The following is a 14,780-nucleotide window of genomic DNA, read 5'->3' as shown; positions in this document are numbered from 1 at the left end:
CGTCTTGATCTCCAGTGCCTATATTATTTCTCACTACAGCATTGATCTCTTCCTTTACTGACAAAGCTACACCACCTCCTTTCCCTTCCTGCCTATTCTTCCGAAATACTGAGTACCCTTGGATATTCAGTTCCCAAACCTGGTTTCCCTGCAACCACGTCTCAGTAATCGCCCCTAAATCATACCCATTCGTCTCTATTTGCACTGTTAACTCATTAATTTTATTCCGAATGCTTCGTGTATTCAGAAGCAAAGCCTTTAAGTTTGTTCTTTTATCAAATTTCCCTACTCTTGTTCATGCACAATGTACCTGAAATTCAAGCTAAATAAATGAAGGGTGTATTGTGTATTTAAAAATTGCAGAGCTAACTATTGCCAAGCGCACTGTGGTTTATTTAATTAGCCTAGTTGCTTTAACAACAGTTGTAATTCAGGTTCCCTGCACAACGCCTAACATTTGATCGAATGAAAGGAGGTCTGTGTCTCAGGGTGGTGAGCACTTAAAAAAAAAAATGTATGGTGTCCCACATTTACAACCAACTGCTTTGAAGATATGCTTTTAAAGTCAGAGGTTGAAATTAGAAGTGTGTTTTGCCTACATTTTTAACTAATCTCTTTGGCAGAATCCTAGCGACAGAGAGCTTAGGTCAATTTCGTGAGTCCTCAAATGGATCTCCTAAAGTTGACCTTGACTGTAAAAGCTTGAATATCTGAAGAACAAATAATATTTGGGGAAAAACCCATAACAGTTCCTTAACCCTTCACATCTGTTATTATGTTGTCAGCGTGAGACATCAAGCCTGTGTCAGTTGTGATTACTTCAGAGCTGAATAGAGACAGAATGAGAAAGACCCTAAAGCTTAAATTACTTGTGGCATCACTTCATGATTATTTACACAAGAGCACAAGAAATAGGAGCAGGAGTCGACCATATGGTCCATCAAGCCTGTTCTGCCATTCAGAACGATCATGGCTGATCTTAGGACTCAATTCCACCTTCCCACCCTTTCGCCATATCCCGTGAGAGACCAAATGTCTATCCCAGCCTTAATGGTATTCAACGACGGAGCATCTACAACCCTCGGGTAGAGAATTCCAAATATTCACAACCCTTTCAGTGAAGTAATTTCTCCTGATCTCAGTCTTCAATGATCGGCCCCTTATCCCGAGACTGTGCCCCCATGTTTTAGATTCCTTGACCAGTGGAAACAAACTCTGTGTCTACCCTATCCAGTCCCTTCAGAATCTTATGTTTCAATGAGATTGCCTCTATTCTTCTAAACTTCAGAGAATATAGGACCAATTTACTCTCATCATAGGACGACCCCCCTCATCCCAGGGACCAATTCAGTGAACCTTTGCTGTACTGCCTCCAATGCAAGTATATCCTTTCTTAAATGTGGAGACCAAAATTGCACACAGTACTCCAGATGTGGTCTTACCATAACGCTTTACAATTGTAGCAAGACTTCCTTATTCCTGTACTCCAATTTCCTTGCAATGAAGGCCAACATGCCATTTTCCTTCCCAATTTCTTGTACCTGCATGCTGACTTTCTGCATTCCTTGTACAAGCACACCCAAGTCTCTTTGAGCATCAACACTTATAAGTTTCACACCTTTTAAAAAAATATTCTGATTTTCTATTCTTACAACCAAAGTGATTAACTTCACACTTCCCTTCATTATACTCCATCTGCCATCTTGTTGCCCACTCACTTAACCTACCTATATCTCTTTGCAGCCTCTCTGTGTCCTCCCCACAGCATACCTTTCCACCTACCTTTGTATCATCAGCAAACTTAAATACATTACTCTCTGTCTCATCATCTAAGTCATTAATATAGATTGCAAATAGTTGAGTCCCCAGCACTGATCCTTGAGGCTCTCCACTATTTACTGCCTGCCGACTAGAAAATGCCAATTTATGCCCACTCTTTGCTTTCTGTCTGTTAACCAATCATCTATCCATGCTAATATAGTCCCTCCAACTCCATGAGCCCTTATCTTACCTATTAACCTTTTGTGTGGCACCATATTAGAACAAAACAGTACAGCACAGGAACAGGCCATTCAGCCCTCTAAGCCTGCGCCGATCTTGATGCCTGTCTAAACTAAAATCTTCTGCACTTCCGGAGACCATATCCCTCTATTCCCATCCTATTCATGTATTTGTCAAGATGCCTCTTAAACATCGCTATCGTACCTGCTTCCACCACCTCCCCTGGCAGCAAGTTCAATGCACTCACCACCCTCTGTAAAGAACTTGCCTCGCGCATCCCCTCTAAACTTTGCCCTTCGCACCTTAAACCTATGTCCCCTAGTAACTGACTCTTCCACCCTGGAAAAAAGCTTCTGACTATCCACTCTGTCCATGCCAGGATAATCCAGGAAATTATAGGCCGGTGAGCCTTACGTCAGTGATAGGGAAATTATTAGAGAGGATTCTTCGGGACAGGATTTACTCCCAATTGGAAACAAATGAACTTATTAGCGAGAGGTAGCATTGTTTTGTGAAGGGGAGGTCGTGTCTCACTAATTTGATTGAGTTTTTTGAGGAAGTGACGAAGATGATTGATGAAGGAAGGGCAGTGGATGTTACCGATATGGACTTCAGTAAAGCCTTTGACAAGGTCCCTCATGGCAGACTGATACAAAAGGTGAAGTCACACGGGATCAGAGGGGAGCTGGCAAGATGGATACAGAACTGGCTCGGTCATAGAAGACAGAGGGTAGAAGTGGAAGGGTGCTTTTCTGAATGGAGGGATGTGACTAGTGGTGTTCCGCAGGGATCAGTGCTGGGACCTTTGCTGTTTGTAGTATATATAAATGATTTGGAGGAAAATGTAGCTGGTCTGATTAGTAAGTTTGCGGACGACAAAGGTTGGTGGAGTTGCGGACAGTGTTGAGGATTGTCAGAGGATACAGCAAGGAATAGATCGGTTGGAGACTTGGGCGGAGAAATGGCAGATGGAGTTTAATTCGGACAAATGTGAGGTAATGCATTTTGGAAGGTCTAATGCAGGTGGGAGGTATACAGTAAATGGCAGAATTCTTTCGGAGTATTGACAGGCAGAGAGATCTGGGCGTACAGGTCCACAGGTCACTGAAAGTGGCAACGCTGGTGGGTAAGGTAGTCAAGAAGGCATACGGCATGCTTGCCTTCATCGGTCGGGGCATAGAATATAAAAATAGGCAAGTCATGCTGCAGCTGTACAGAACTTTAGTTAGGCAACACTTAGAATATTGCGTGCAACTATCGTCGCCACACTACCAGAAGGATGTGGAGGCTTTGGAGAGGGTACAGAAGAGGTTTACCAGGATGTTGCCTGGTCTGGAGGGCATTAGCTATGAGGAGAGGTTGGAAAAACTCGGACTGTTTTCACTGGAAGGACGGAGGTGGAGGGGGCGACATGATAGAGGTTCACAAAGTTATAAGCGGCATGGACAGAGTGGGTAGTCAGAAGCTTTTTTCCAGTGTGGAAGAGTCAGTTACTAGGGGACATAGGTTTAAGGTGAGAGGGGCAAAGTTTAGAGGGGATGTGCGAGGCAAGTTCTTTACACAGAGGGTGGTGAGTACCTGGAACTTGTTGCCGGGGGAGGTGGTGGAAGCAGGTACATTAGAGACATTTGAGAGGCATCTTGACAAATACATGAATAGGATGGGAATAGAGGGATACAGACCCCGGAAGTGCAGAAAGTTTTAAGTTTATGCAGGCATCAAGATCGGCGCAGGCTTGGAGGGCCGAATGGCCTGTTCCTGTGCTGTACTGTTCTTTGTTCTTTCTTAATAATGGACTCTAGCATTTTCCCAACGACTGATGTTCGGCTGACTGGCCTATAGGTTCCTGCTTTTTGTCTCCCTCCCTTCTTGAACAGGGGGGGTCACATTAGCAGTTTTTCCCCATCTCTTTGCTCGCCTCTTCCCTTACTCGCCCCCCCCCAATGATTTTCCTTGTGAAGTCGTCTTGTCAGTGCATCATTCTGTTTCCACTGACATCTTTTTCTCATGCAAGTCAAATTCATGGGCCACTCTATTTTCCTGCTATGTGATTGGGGGCATATCTGGTTGTTTTGCCAGCTAAACCATTATTAAATACATTGTATGCTGGGATCAGTACATAAGTGTTGTTAAATGCACATCAGTGTGGTATAGAAATACAATTGATTGAATTCTGCTAATGAATTCTTCATTGTTATTTCTGCATCATTTCAGAGTTCCCTGGCCAGCAGCTCATTTTTGTACCCCCCCCCCCCCCCCCCATGCTCTCCCCACCCAGTCTACTGCTTACCATTGAGTGTTTTAATGTTGCTTTTCTCTTTTTAAGAACAGCTTGCTTGGGTTTATTGCTTTCCAAGACATTGTGAACTCGTAAGTTTAGAGTGCCTCCTACAGACAGTATAACAAAAAAGCAGGCCTAGAATGATTTTTTTTTTGTTTTAATCTCTTGCTCTTTATTTTCATTACTTAAATATATATTTCCTCTGTTATCCAGTTGTTTGAATCTCTAGAAAACTTGAGAACTATGAATGGTAAATTGCGCCGAGAAGGACAAACACTGTGGAGCACACTGAGTAACATTGTTGGGCAGGTTAGTAGATGCAGTCTGCTGTGTGACTGCTTTAATGTCGAACTCCCTTTGCAGTTTAGTGCCTTAAAAAGTTCTATTTGATCAACAGTACTGTAGGGGTAATGATTTCTGATTGAAATAAACTTACAGCCATGTAGCCCACCTGCAAGGTTCTTGTGGTTTTATTTCAAAGTTATACTAGCTATCTTTTTTGCAAAATGTACTTATTTCTTTCTATTTGAAGTAATTGATTAAACTGTCCCATGTGATTGACCTGATCTCCGCCACCCAACCCCACTACTTTTTGTTTTTCAATTGTACAGTATTACAAAGCTGGGCAGAATTAATGTTTTGCAAGCTAAATAAAGATCTAATTTTAGCCATCTTGTTTTGAATAACAAACACAGCTTCTTGGACAAAATGAATACCGATTAAATTCTACTCAGCATTTTCATTAGTGACAGACCGTTGTGCCTTAATATACGATGATAATTTGGTAGCATGGTTTGCTATTTCTTTTGGAGAGAAAGGGATTCCTTTTCACAGCTTTTTATTATTAAAGCTATTTTGGAGGGTGGGGGCGGTGAAGGAGCTAATTTGAATTACTATCAATGTGTGCAAGATAATATTTGAATAAATAAATTCAAATAGGATTTAAATACATAATTACAAAAGTGTATGTAGAAAAGCTAAATTGGAAATGAAGTGTTAACAGCTCTTTGCAATAAAATCTTTTATCCAGTGCATTTTAAATAGTGATTTTATTTAGTGGGGGGAAGTGTCTTACAGTCAATAGCGAGAACAGTGTATGCATTGTGAAATCTTTTATAGACTGACAAAAATGGCACTGTGGTTCCTTTGTGAAAATGAAAGCTTTCATGCAATTGGATCCCAATTGTGATGCTTAAAATGGGTTTTGCTTATCAATTGCAATATCTTAGTTTTGGTACCTTTTGCCAAGTCAGAAAATAGCAAAGCATAAATAGCAATGAGACCCACAAATACATTTCCAACTGCATGTAGTAAAACTGGCAACAGCAGGATTCATTTACACAGCTTGCATGACACTTTTTTTCTAGTTGGCTGAACAGATGCAGGCCCACAGGGCCACTGTGAAATGACTTTGATAGATGGTTGCTGTCTGGGAAGCAAACATGCTGCAGATTAGTGGAAACCCAAAGAGAATCTTGTCTGTTTTGTATGGAGTTTGGTCCAATAAGATAATTTTTCTAATTAACCTATGGAGCATCAATGTATCTGGATAGTGTGGAAAATAAACTACTTCAGTATTCTTTTGTCAAGGATGGCATTTTTCCACACATAAAGTAACACGTCTTTGACACTTTCAAAACTTGTGGAAATCGTTATTCTGTAAAGCTTTTGCATGTTGTTTTTATGTATTCTGTTTTAAAATGTATTTTAAAACCCCTTTATTCTCCAGAATGCAAAATGTAGTGCGTTTAAAAATATATCGTTAAGGAAAGTATTAAGCTTTCTGTTACAATGCTCAGTTTTGTGATTGTCCTCTTGTCCTATATTCTGTTTTGTAAAAATATCTCGAAATTAACAGAAATTGAATTTCCCCGTGATCTTGCGTACTCCCAAGGAACGACGCCCAAGTAAGAAGGATGGAGGAACTTTGAAATCATTAGCACCTCCAGCAGTACTGTACAGGTAATAACAAAACGTTCATCAATTTTATAAGCTTCCTCCTGCACAGTAAGAGCCTGTCTATTTAACTCTGTGTGACAATCCCCACATTAAGGAGCATAGTCCTTTTTATATATAAAAAAGATGTTTTATTTTCCAGTGCGCATAATTGTGATGTGAATACCTTTCTTTTCTTCTCTGGTTGTGTGATGTTAATATGAATTGCAGATAATTTATGCTGAATCTTCTAGATTTCTTTAAAAGTCTTTTTTTGTCTCTTTTTTTTTACTTTAAAGGTATGTTATATACCATCCTGGTTAAAACAGTAGGTAGGTGACATAATCCCAGTCTCTGCCAATGCTACTTTAGACTTGCATGTGAGTAGCCTATAGACATTCCTCTCTCACCTAAACTTCACACATTATATTACAATAATGTACTGATGAACTCAGCAGCTGGGGAGTAACGAGGCATGAATCCACATGCTACTACTCCATGATGCTACACTTTCTGCTAACTAATTAGTCATGCTTAAAAGAAAATTTCAGCAACCATATTGTGGACTGTGAAGTAACAGCACTGTAGTGGGATGTATTCTATTCTAAGGAAGCATTTCTAAATTAGGTTTACTAAAATATTTCTGAATTAGCTGTTGTCTTTGCAAGCATGTGGCAGTAGACTTCCTCAGGGCTTCTCCCAATACGCTACGTGACTTTGATAGAAACATCATTTACGCATGTGAAGTGAATTTCTAACGCACTTGCGATCTGTTGCAGATGCATCTGTCCAGGGCAATATTAGTAGGAGCAACCACTGCATAGTTCTTGTGGAGACCAAGTCTGATCTTCACACTGAGGGCATGCCCCATTGTGTTGTGTGGCACTGCCACTGTGGGATGGAATATAAATGGGATAGTCTCAGAACAGATCTAGCAACTCAGAATTGGGCATCCATGAGCTGCTATGGGCCGTAAGCAGCAGATTTGTATTCCACCACAATCGTTAACCACGTGGCCTGGCATATCCCTCACTATACCATTACTATCAAGCCAGAGGACCAACACTGGTTCAGTGAGGAGTGTAGAAGAGCATGCCAGGAGCAGTACCAGATGTACCTAAAATGAGGTGCCAATCTAAGACACAGGACTGCGTGCATATGAAACAGCAGGATCAACATGGCATAGACAGTGCTGAGCAATTCCATAACCAACGGACTAGGTCAAAGCTTTGCAGTCCTGCCACGTCCATGCAGATAGCGGTGGACAATTAAACAACTATCAAGACTATGAAGCTCCATGAGCATTCCATCCTCAGTGATGGTGTCGTCAGCACTTGAGTGCAAAAGACGAGGCTGAAATGTTTGCAACCATCTTCAGCCAGTAGATGAGCTGAATTCCAGAGATGAAATGAAAGTGACTGCCTTTGACATGACCGCAGCATTTGATCTAGTGTGGCATCAATGCATTCTTCATGGCAATGTCCTAGGCCCAACCATCTTCAGCTGCTTCATTAATGATCTTGCTTCCAAAATAAGATCGGAAATGACGATGCTCACTGCAGATTTCGCAATGTTCAGTTCATTCTCAATTCCTCAAAAAATGCTGTATGCGGCATGGACTGCTTCAAGGCCTGGATAACATTTAGCTTGAGCTGATAAGTGGCAGGTGCTACGTAAGTGCCAGACAATGAGTGTCTCCAACAGAGAGTGTGTAACCACATTTCCTTGATAATCAATGTCACATTGTCGAACGTCCCTCCATCAACTTCCTGATGGAGGGAGGGAGGGGGATGTGGTTACCATTCACTAGAAACATAATTGAATAAGCCAAATCAATGCTGTGGCTATAACAGTAGGTCAGAGGCTGGGTACTCTGGTGAGTGACTTGTCTCCCAACTCCCCAAAGCCTTTCCAAAAGTCAGGTGTGTAATGGAAGATTATTCACTTGCCTGTGTGAGTGCAGCTCCAATAACACTCAAGAAGCTCGTTACCCACACAGGCCAAAGCAGACCACTTGATCGGTATCCCATATATCACCTTAAACATTCACTCCCTCCAACACCAGCACAATGTGGCTGCGGTGTTTACCATCTACAACATTACACTGCAGCAACTTGCCTAAGTTCCCTCAACAGCACCTCCCAAACCTGCAAACTCTACCACCTAGAAGGACAAGGGCATCGGGTGCACGGGAATGGGAAACACCACCACCTCCAAGTTCCCCACTCTGATTTGGAACTATATTGCCATTCCTTCATTGTCACTCGATCAAAATCCTGGAACTCCCTCCCTAACAGCACAATGGGAGTACCTTTACCACATGGCCTGCAGCAGTTCAATAAGTTGGCTCACCAGTTTCTCGAGGGCAATTTGGGATGGGCAATAAATGCTGGGTTTGACGGTGATGGCCACATCCTGTGAATAAATCTTTTTTTTAAATGGTGAATTGCCATTTTTTTCTCTGATTTATGTCGTCATCGTGCCTGGATGTGATTTAGACAAACTTGATTTACTTGACAAAAAATCCCTAAGCTAAACCAATTTGAGATGATCAAATTTGTAACGAACTGCAATGTGTACATTCTGCAGGATCCTATTATGATGCTTCAGGTAATTGAAATTAGGACAGATTGAGAATAGAAGGTTATTCTCCGTGATTTTGCAGGCACATAGAATTTTAGCTATCATTTTTGAGGATGCCTGCCTTTTGCACCAACAAGGGTGGTTTATGAAGCAGAGATCTATTTAACTTAACAAACACATTCACTCAGCACATCATCCCAATAGCGTAGTAACAAACTATCATGTGCAGGGAGTTGATCCTCTGCCTGTACACCCTATGTTGTGGATATCACCTCCTGTGAACTGCACCTCAGCTCATCGCCTCTGTTTTGTGTAGTGGCAGGTCTGTGAGGTGAAGGCTTCTGCTTGAGCTCTTCCTGGTACTGGTCATCTTGCTCCTCATTAAAGGTCCAGTTAAAACAGCACCCATGCTGCTCTCAAATCACAGCTGCAAAGTGAATGCCAAACACACAAACCTCCCAAGTAGCGAAAGTGACTACCCAAGTAGTAGAAATCACCTGTAAAGTAATGAAAGTAAATTCTCTCAGCAAGTAATATGAGCAGAAGCCTTTTGCACAATTAAGCAAGGAAGCAGCTGAGGTTTCAGTACTTATAGAAATTTTTGACTTCAGTTTCTTCAGTTGCTATTGTGCAGCAACAGCCTTGCTTTCACTGGTAAGTTCTAGAAAGCCTGGAAACCCTTGCAGCCACAATGAAATTCCAGATAGCGCTTATGAGTTATTAACATTATTTCTCTTGCTTTCTGTCTCTCGAGAGCTAGAAAGATGGAGAGAGAGCGCGCGTTGCTCTCAGGTAGTCTAACGTACCGCGGTTAAAAATGGAAGTTGTTGGGTTGGACACAGCTTCCCGACGTGCTGTCAATTTCAGCACTTTTAACATTTCAACCCCTCCCAAGCCCATTAACACTTGGAAATAAAAATTCCCCTCACTGTATTCGACAAGTCATTGGGGGAGAATTTAGTTCATATAGTGCCACTTCAAGCGTTGCTGTGCAGACTTGCATTGATTCCCTGGGAGCAGGCAGTGCCATGGACTGCGCAAGTTTCCTCATTGATATCGTTCAAGAAAACTGCACGGATTGTGGCCTGCGGTACTGTCTGCCCCTGGGGAATCGATGCAAGTGGCGCTACATGAACAAATCTTTTCCCCATTAAGTGTTAACGTAGTGGGGGGGGGGGGGAATAGGGACAGGAGAAGGCCATTTAGTCCTCGAGCCTCTTCCGTCATTCAATTAGATCATGGCTGACCCTCAACAGAACTCTGTAATATCCGTTAATGCCCTTAGTTAACAAAAATCTATTAATTCATCCAGCATCAAGTGCTGTTTGTGCAGGAGGTTTCCAAACCAACCTTTGTGCTGAATTTTGTGCTCACGGCAGTGCTCCCGGCGCTGAGCCGAAAAGGCGGGGGAATCCTGCCTCGGCCAGCTGAAGCCCCCTTTGAGTGATTCTATGGTTAAAGATGGGGATCTCACTTCCAAGAGCTGCCAGCCAATCAGAGGGCCTGTGGCTCAGCAGTATCGGCAGCGCCATCTGGAGGTGTGGCCACTGCCAGTATTGTAAGAGGCCATGGATCCAGGCTCAGCATTGGAACCCAGATCCAAGGTGAGTGAGGTGGAGTTGTAGGGGCCAGACCAGCAGGCTCCTGCGGGGGTGGCAGGCAGGCAGGGTGGGTGTTTGGTGAGGGGGGAGGTGGGTTCAGGTTGGTGTAGCTCTTTCTGGCAGGGCCTCTCCAGGGCCTACAGATTGCCCATGGAGGAGGCCCCTCCCCCCCCCTCCCCCCCCAAAAAGCTTGCAGGGACATGGACTCGTTTCACTGGGTGAGCTCCCCATGTGATGGAGATCCCATCTCCTTCCCCCCCCCCCCCCCCCCAAATATTGGTTAGATCCAGCGATGGGCATTAATAGGCCTCGTTAGCCTGTGCTGTCCCGACAAAATTGTGTTGCAACGGGGGAGGCTCCAGGCCCTCTGCCTTCCGTTGCAAACCGGTGGGGCCACCCTTCACCCACACCCCCCCCCCCCCACCCACTCGGGCCTCCGAATCCGTCATGGGGGGCCCAAAAATTCAGCCCCTTGTGTGTAGAAATGTTTACTAATTTAATCCTGAAAGTTATGGCTCTAATTTTGAAAGTATGACCTCTTGTCCTGGACTCCCAAGCCAGTGGAAATAGTTTGTCTGACTCTCTCTGCCCTGTCTGGTCCCCTCAATATCTTGAAAACGTTGGCCAAATCATCCCTTAACTTTCTAAATTCTAGGGAGTACAACCCTAGTTTGTGTAATTTTTCCTCCCACCTTAACCCTTGGAGTCCAAATATCATTCTAGTTAAACTGTGCTGCACTCCATCCAAGGACACTGTAGCCTTCCTAACGTGTGGTTCCTAGTACTTAACATAGTACTCCAGGTGCGGTCTAACCAAGGTTTTGAATAACTGTAGCATAACTTCTACCCCCTTGTATTCTAGTCCACAGGATATAAAGGCCAGTGTTCCATTAGCCTTTTTGATTATTATATGTACCTGAGCATGACATTTTAATGATCTGACTATGTGAGTATGTGGACCCCCTAGAATCTTTGGACCTCCACTGTTTCTCCAGCATTTCACCATTTACAAAGTACTCTGTTCTAACCTTTTTATGCCCAAAATGGATGACCTCACAGCCTACATTAAAATCCATTTGCTGCAGTTTTGCTCATTAACTTAATCTATTAATATCTCTTTGTAATTTTATGCTTCCATCTACACTACTTACAGTGCTTCCTATCTTTGTGTCATTGGCAAACTTGTATATGTGGCTTTCGATCCCATCATCTAAGTCATTAATCAATATTGTGAGTAGTTGAGGTCCCAACGCAGATCTTTGCAGGACACCACTAGTCACATCCTGCCAATTATAATACCTGCCCATTATTCATGCTATGTGTCTACTGCTGCTCAGCCAATTTCCTAACCAGGTCAATAATTTGCCTTCAATTCCATGAGTTTCAACTTTAGCTAACAATCTGTTATGAAGGACTATAGCAGATGTCTTCTGGAAGTCCGCATTCAAAAAAAATTGATAGACATTCCCTTATCCACTACTTTAGTTAACTGTTCAAAAAAATTCAGTCAAGTTCGACAGGCATGACCTGCCCTTTACCGATCCATGCTGACTCTTCTCAAGATGTTCAGTCACTCTATCCTTAATTATAAACACTAGAAATTTCCTGATTTGGGTAATCTTTGGCTTAGCGGAAACCTTGGAGGTGATTTGATAACTTTTGATATGTCTACACCAATGAAGCTTGAGCTTGTGGAATACGAATGTAATTGACAGTTTTAAACCTGATCAGCTATATTTTGTTACTTGTGCTGTTATTAGAGCCTTTATCACGTGTCAACTGGCAGCGAGCATTATGTACTGGTAAATTGGTGCTATTAGAATTAATGTTTTGTAATTAAATGTTTTTATTGTTTTTATTTGCAGCTGTGGAATTTGTAAGAAGAATCATGACCAGCACCTTCTTGTCCTGTGTGACACTTGCAAACTCTATTATCATCTTGGCTGTTTGGATCCACCCCTCACCAGGATGCCTAAGAAGACCAAAAATAGTTACTGGTAAGAATCCTTCAATGTAGTAAATTATATTTGAAAGTGCATGAAGTGTGAACTGTGGCTTGGTTGGTAGCTCTTCCCTCTGAGTCAGAACATCAAGGGTTTAATCTCCACTCCAGAGCTTTGAACACAAAAATCTAGGCTGACATTCTAGTGCAGTACTGAGGGAGTGCTGCACTGGTCGGAAATGCTACCTTTTGGATGAGACTTAAACCAAGGTCCTGTCTGTGCTCTCAGGTGTGCGTAAAAGATCCCATGGCACTATTTTGAAGAAGAGCAGGGGAGTTATCCTGGTGTCCTTGCCAATATTTATCCCTCATTCAACATGTCTCAATCAGATTATCTGGTCATTATCACACTGCTGTTGTGGGAGCTTGCTGTGTGCAAATTGGCTGCCATGTTTCCTAAATTACAACTGTAACTACACTTCAAAAGTACTTCAACTACCCCAATATCAACTGGGATACAAACAGTGTGAAGGGCACAGTGGGGTCAAAGTTCTTGAACTACATTCAAGGGAACTTTTTTAGCCAGCATGTAACAAGCCCAACGAGAGGGGGTGCAATTCTAGATTTAGTCTTCAGTAATGAAGCTGGGCAAGTGGAGGAAGTAATAGTGGGTGACCATTTTGGGGATAGTGACCATAATACAGTAAGTTTTAGCATAATCATGGAAACGGACAAAGATAAAACAGGAGTGAAAATTCTAAATTGGGGGAAAGCAAATTTTAAGAAACTCAGAGGTGACCCTGGCGAAAGTGGACTGGATACAGCTACTTGAAGGAAAATCAGTGGCAAACCAGTGGGAGGCACTCAAAAACGAGATACGACAGGCACAGTGTAGGCATGTTCCCACAAAGATAAAGGGTGGTATTGCCAAATCTAGAGCCCCCTGGTTATCTAGAAGCTTACAGGGTAAGTTAAAGCAGAAAAAGATCTTAATACTTTAGAAAGCCTAGAGGAGTATAGAAAGTGCAGGGGTGAAGTAAAAAAGGAAATTAGAAAAACAAAGAGAAGACATGAAAAATTATTGGCAGGTAAAATCAAGGAAAACCCAGAGATGTTTTATCAGTACGTTAAGAGCAAGAGGATAACTACGGAAAGGGTAGGGCCAATCAGAGATGTACAAGGGAACTTATGCGTGGATGCAGAAGATGTGGGCAGGGTTCTTAATGAGTTTTTTGTCTCTGTCTTCACAAAGGAGAGGGTTGATGTAGACATTGTAGTTAAAGAGGAGGAGTGTGAAATATTAGATACTGTAAGCATAATGAGCGAGGAAGTACGAGAGGGTCTGACATCCTTGAAAATGGATAAACCGCCAGGGCTGGATGGATTGCATTCCAAGTTGTTAAAGGAAGCCAGGGAGGAAATAGCAGATGCGCTGAGGATCATCTTCAAATCCTCACTCGATACAGGAGAGGTACCAGATGATTGGAGGTCTGCGAACATTATACCATTGTTCAAATAGGGTGCGAGGGATAGGCCAAATAATTATAGACCAGTCAGTCTGACCTCGGTGGTGGGTAAATTGTTAGAATCTATTCTGAGGGACAGGATAAACTGCAACTTAGAAAGGCACAGATTAATTAGGGATAGTCAGCATGGAATTGTTAAGGGAAGGTCATGTCTTACTAACTTAATTGAGTTTTTTGAGGAAGTTACAAGAAGGATTGATGAGGTAGTGCAGTGGATGTGGTCTACATGAACTTTAATAAGGCATTTGGCAAGGTCCCGCATGGCGGACTGATCAGTAAAATGAAAGCCCATGGGATACAGGGGAATGTGGCAGGTTGGATCCAGAATTGGCTCAGGGCCAGGAAACAAAGTGGTAGCTGACGGATGATTTTACGAGTGGAAAGTTGTTTCCAATGGCATTCCACAGGGCTCAGTGTTGGGTCCCTTGCTGTTTGTGGTATATATTAATGATTTGGACTTAAATGTGGGAGGCATGATTGGGAAATTGGCCGTGTAGGTGATTGTGAAGAGGATAGCCGTAGACTCAAGAAAGATATCAGTGCTTTGGTTGAGTGGGCAGAAAGTGGCAAATGGAATTCAATACAGAAAAGTGTGAGGTGTAATGCATTTGGGGAGGGCAAATAAAGCGAGGTATACACAATAAATGGGAGGATATTGAGAGGGGTGGAAGATGTGAGAGACCTTGGAGTGCATGCCCACAGCTCCCTGAAGATGGCAGGACACATAGATTGGTAAAGAAGGCATATGGAATGCTTTCCTTTTTTGGCAGAGGTATAGAATTTAAAAGCAGGGATGTAATGCTGAAACTGTATAAAACGCTGGTTAGGCCACAGTTGGAGTATTGTGTTTAGTTCTGGTCACCACATTACAGAAAGGAGATAATTGCTCTGGAGAGAGTACAGAGGTGATT

At 42.7% G+C, this 14,780-nt stretch overlaps 1 protein-coding gene across 5 annotated transcripts in view; it reads left to right on the top strand.

Moving 5' to 3' along the window:
- The window catches only part of phf14 (PHD finger protein 14), a 360,384-nt gene that overhangs the window by 155,612 nt on the left and 189,992 nt on the right, over positions 1 to 14,780 (top strand). For all 5 annotated transcript variants that reach the window (XM_068009622.1, XM_068009587.1, XM_068009597.1 and 2 more), the window contains exons 11-13: positions 4,496 to 4,591; positions 6,141 to 6,244; positions 12,267 to 12,398. In XM_068009622.1, the coding sequence (XP_067865723.1) occupies positions 4,496 to 4,591; positions 6,141 to 6,244; positions 12,267 to 12,398 (332 nt within the window). The remainder of the gene's footprint in view (positions 1 to 4,495; positions 4,592 to 6,140; positions 6,245 to 12,266; positions 12,399 to 14,780) is intronic.

Source organism: Heterodontus francisci, chromosome 2, assembly GCF_036365525.1.
Source record: "Heterodontus francisci isolate sHetFra1 chromosome 2, sHetFra1.hap1, whole genome shotgun sequence".
NCBI lineage: Eukaryota > Metazoa > Chordata > Chondrichthyes > Heterodontiformes > Heterodontidae > Heterodontus > Heterodontus francisci.
Note: the sequence above shows the minus strand (reverse complement) of the source record. Positions and strands in the feature narration are given on the sequence as shown.